General features: G+C 46.2%; 1 protein-coding gene across 2 annotated transcripts; it reads right to left on the bottom strand.

Annotated features, from left to right (window-relative positions):
* Positions 1 to 70: 70 nt before the first annotated feature.
* On the bottom strand, positions 71 to 2,878 carry ANKRD37 (ankyrin repeat domain 37). Of its 2 annotated transcripts, XM_061177449.1 has the most exons (5): positions 2,621 to 2,878; positions 2,263 to 2,415; positions 1,302 to 1,393; positions 558 to 761; positions 71 to 306 (listed from the first exon to the last, which is right to left on the bottom strand). In XM_061177449.1, coding segments are annotated over exons 1-5 (477 nt in total). In that variant the 5' UTR covers positions 2,648 to 2,878; the 3' UTR covers positions 71 to 305. The 2 variants fall into 2 exon arrangements, with proteins under 2 accessions (XP_061033432.1, XP_061033431.1); XM_061177448.1 differs by lacking the exon at positions 71 to 306 and having other exon boundaries at positions 554 to 761.
* Positions 2,879 to 4,011: the final 1,133 nt, after the last annotated feature.

Here is a 4,011-nt window from a genome sequence, read left to right as displayed (position 1 = left end):
TCCTGGGTGTAGTTTGATGGTTTCTCTATGTTTTTTTGTAAAGGTTGTAAATATTACACAAAGAAAAGAATTTATTCTTTAGACATTCCTTTAATAAATTAGAAGACAAAGCATGCACAACCAGAACGTTACAGGCATGTAAATACATGTATCCTTGAATGTTATCTTCACTTAGAAGAAAGTTTTCCTCCTTCTTAGAAGGTGTTTAGACACACTAGATGAGCCAAAAGCCATAGCTTGTAGCTGAGCAGTAGATCTGCATGAAGTGAAGACCTTCTCCACACCTCTTCATAACCAATACGACCTCTGTTGTTAAAAAACATATTAACATTAAAAACTTTTTTTAAAAAGGTTTCCTTCCCAATCTTCCACCATGCAGGACAATTTTTGGTCTCTAGAATCTAGTAGTAGTTACTACAACCAGTATTAAAATGTGTTAATGAGAATGAAAAGTTATACTAGAAATAAGACTGCCGATATTTAAACGAAACAATAAATTCTGTGCTAAATAAGAGATCCTTGAGGGAGAAAGAAAGAAGAAACTATGAATTCCTTACCAACACTTCCTTTTCCCATTTGTATCTTCTTCACTTCCAAAACTTCGTTTCTGTCTGAGTACTGGAACACAATGCTCTTTATTGGATTGTTCACTTGGTTTTATTGTCTGCATGCATTTAATTGTTGTGAGAAACTTGCCACATTCTGGAAATCCACATGACCAAGCCAGATCTTCAGCTGTTTGCCCATTCTTATTACATAAACTGAATTTGAGACAAAAAATTAGTTAAGTAAAAGTTGACAATTGTTTAGCCTTTTTTTATATCTTCCTAACAAAGGCGCTTTGGGCTCATACAAATGTTGGTTGCAGAATAGAAGAGGTAAAGGAAGCATAGAGGAATTCCATTTTTGCTCAGTATGTATCCTCAATGGCTAGCACAGAGTACAGCACAGAGTGGGCATTTTATTTTTGCACGAATGAAAGAGTATTCTTTGTTCACTACAATGAGTTAAGTATGCAAAGGAAGTCAGTGAGAACTTCTATAGAATGGCTTTTCTAAACCAAAACTAAGATGTAACACTGCCATGACAGATGAATAGAATTGTATCTCTGATTACTTAGGATCCATTTTTTTATTTATTCAAATTGAATACATAGTATTAGATGTCATTAACAACCTAAGTTAACATTTAAACGATAACATTAAATTATCAATGGCAAGCATCATGTAATTAAGCTGTAGGAGTCTGATTAGTTTAATCCAAGAAAATATAAAATTTGAAGCCACTGATTTCATACTTACTCAATTTGGGCGTCACTGGCTACAAGCAGGCTGAGGCATTCCATGCTTCCAACTTTTGCTGCCTTGTGTAGTGGAGCTTCTCCAAAAACATCCTTACAGACAAAACAGCACATTTTAGTCTCTCCCCGAAACACTCTAGTGGAAGTTGGTGGGTGAAGTCTATTGTTTGAGGAAGCTATTTGAGGAAGTGGGGTTAGAAATGCATTGTACTGGACCGAATTTTTTAATTCTTTTTTTTTTAAAATAAAATTCACTTGGTGCCCTATTAAATACAAAGTTTTCATTAATAAAAATATGTGAAGCCACAGCTACAAACATACATTAAATTTTAAGTGAATAAAAGCAAAATAGAATCCTACAGAAGTAAAAAAATTAGTTTAAAATTCACCATACTTTAATATTCAATGAAGATGCAAACTACCCTAAGAAAGTTCTGTAAGGAATTGTATTGGTTGTGAGCATGCCTCACAAGTATTGCTATCCTGAGACTTTTAATTTGGTAATGGAGCAATTGTTCCTTTGGAAATGAACTGTAGACCTTGGAAATTCTGTCCCATGTAGTAGCCAGCAACCATATATCCAGCTAATGAGCACCTGAAATGTGGCTATTCTGAATTGAAATGTGCTGTAAATGTAAAATACACAGCAGATGGAGAAGACACATGAAAAGAAAATGTAAAATATCTATCAGTAATGTTTTATATTGATTACATATGAAATAATAATATTTTGGATTAATTGGGTTAGGTTACTAAAATTTTCATGTTTCGTTTTACTTCATTAATGTGGCTACTAGAAAATCTTAACATACGTGTCTCACATTATATTTCTATTGGACATCGCTGCGACAGTCATGTTTCTAATAACAAACGACTGAATATCTCGGCGTCTAAGAAATGTTTGTGTGGATTTGGGGTGGAGGGGGAGGGTTGCACACGGCAACAATCAGTTACCTAGTTACCTGTTGGTTGAGGTCAGCGCCGGTCTGCAGCTGCCAGAGAAGAAAGCAAGCGAGGCCGCCACCTGCGGCCAAGTGGACGGGCGACTGCTCGCAGGGATCCGGGGGTGCGTTGACGGAGGCCCCGGTCTCCAGCAGATGCCTCAGACTATCCACCTGCGAGAAAAGAACAGCTCCAGCACCGCCCTCGCCTCTGTCAAGGCTCACGCCCTCCCGGGATTGAACATCTTCCTCCACTCCAAAAACCTTCCAACTCTGAAGAGGCCTGACCTGGCAACGCCAAGTGGTCAGTAAGCCATCACCCTAGCTAGCCCTTCCTAGAAGACTTAAGCCTGCAGGGCAAAAGCAGCCTGAGTCTCACCTCGGGGTTGCAATCGAGCAACAGCATCTCCCACCTAAAGTAGAGGACCGGAGTGCTTGGGAGAGCAGAGCGGTGAGGCGCTCGCTGCCGACAAACAGGTTAGCGAGCACAGGCCGTCCAAGAGCAGGAGAATTTAAAGATCCCCAGGGCCAGCGGGCCAGCCCCTCCCCGCCGCGCCACAGCTCTGGCTGCGCCCCAGCAGCCCAACCCTGGCCTGCCGGCGTTTCTCCGCCCAGCTGCAGCCGCACGTACACAAACACTGACACGTGCAACCGGGAACCCAGAAAGGCTGGCAGGGAGAAAGGAGGAGGAGGCAGCGAGGGTCTGCCAGCTGATTGGCCCAGCGTGAGGTGTCAGGCCCGCCCACCTCGGGGCGGGGCCCCGGGCCGCTCCCCGGAGCCCCTGTGCGCGTGCGCCGTGAGGAACGGGATTCCGGGCGGCTGGGCTTCAGCGGCCGCCATGAGGCGCACTGAGTTCGACACGTCTCACGCTGTCGTGCTCACCTCTTTAGGCCCTTTGGGGAAGCGGAAGTCGCGGGCGGAGGTTTTGGTTTTTGCTGGCACGCACGTAACCAGGAAACCAGGGAGCTTACGGAGCTGGGCTGCAACACGACCTTTGGAAGCTGCTAAGCTTGGTGCTGGCGCCGGGGTCCCAGCCTCCGGCTCCTAAGGAATGAAAATTCCTTCTTGCCTCACGTTCAAAGTCGCCCCAGCCTTGGCTCTGTCCCTCAAGGCCCTGGACGTTTAGGGAGGAAAGCGGAAGCTGGGGGGGGGGTGTGGGCGACGGGGGAGGGCAGGCGGAGGGGCTGCTAAGGTGAGCTAAGGGGATGGGTTTTCCCTCAGGGACTGCCCCACCCTAACCCCCAGCTCCAGCACCCCTCTCGCCTTTGTCCAGGCTCACGCCCTCCCGGGATTGAACATCTGGTTTAAATGGTTTATCAAACCCCACCCTTTCGGGTTTAACATGATACCACGTCCGTTCTGGGAATGATGTAAAACGAGCCAACCACTGTAACGTGTCCCCTCTTGGAGGTGGGTTAGGCGCCGTGCTGGCCTTGCCGCCTGGGGAAGTGCTGAGGGTCCCCAGCGTTTAGCCCTGAGCTTGCCGAGGCGGGAGACCCCCACTCATCATGGGGAGAGTTAGGGGATTAAACGAAGGGCCCGGGCCGTGGACGCTGAGGACCCGTGGGGCTCTTCCCCGTGGGCAGGGCTGACTAGCTCTGAACCGCTGGGGCGTGGCGGGAGGAAGGCTCTCCGGAGCTCTTTATGCTGAGCCATTCCTTTAGCTTGAGTCATTCGTTTTTGTAAAGCTTTAGGAACAGACAGACATCCTGACTTCAAACCGTAGCCATTGACCGCCTATCAGATAATCTCTGGACTCTTTTCCTAGGC

Source organism: Eubalaena glacialis, chromosome 20 (assembly GCF_028564815.1).
Source record: "Eubalaena glacialis isolate mEubGla1 chromosome 20, mEubGla1.1.hap2.+ XY, whole genome shotgun sequence".
NCBI lineage: Eukaryota > Metazoa > Chordata > Mammalia > Artiodactyla > Balaenidae > Eubalaena > Eubalaena glacialis.
The sequence above is the reverse complement of the archived record's forward strand: the minus strand, read 5'-3'. Positions and strand labels throughout refer to the sequence as shown.

Excerpts from the sequence above, each read along its gene's own strand:
- ANKRD37 (XM_061177448.1), bottom strand. The coding sequence starts at position 2,647 with ATGCTGTTGCTCGATTGCAACCCCGAG. Across the intron at positions 2,416-2,620 it reads TGCTCGATTGCAACCCCGAG|GTGGATAGTCTGAGGCATCT; the intron begins GTGAGACTCAGG and ends CTTTTCTCGCAG. Across the intron at positions 1,394-2,262 it reads GCGCTGACCTCAACCAACAG|GATGTTTTTGGAGAAGCTCC; the intron begins GTAACTAGGTAA and ends TTTGTCTGTAAG.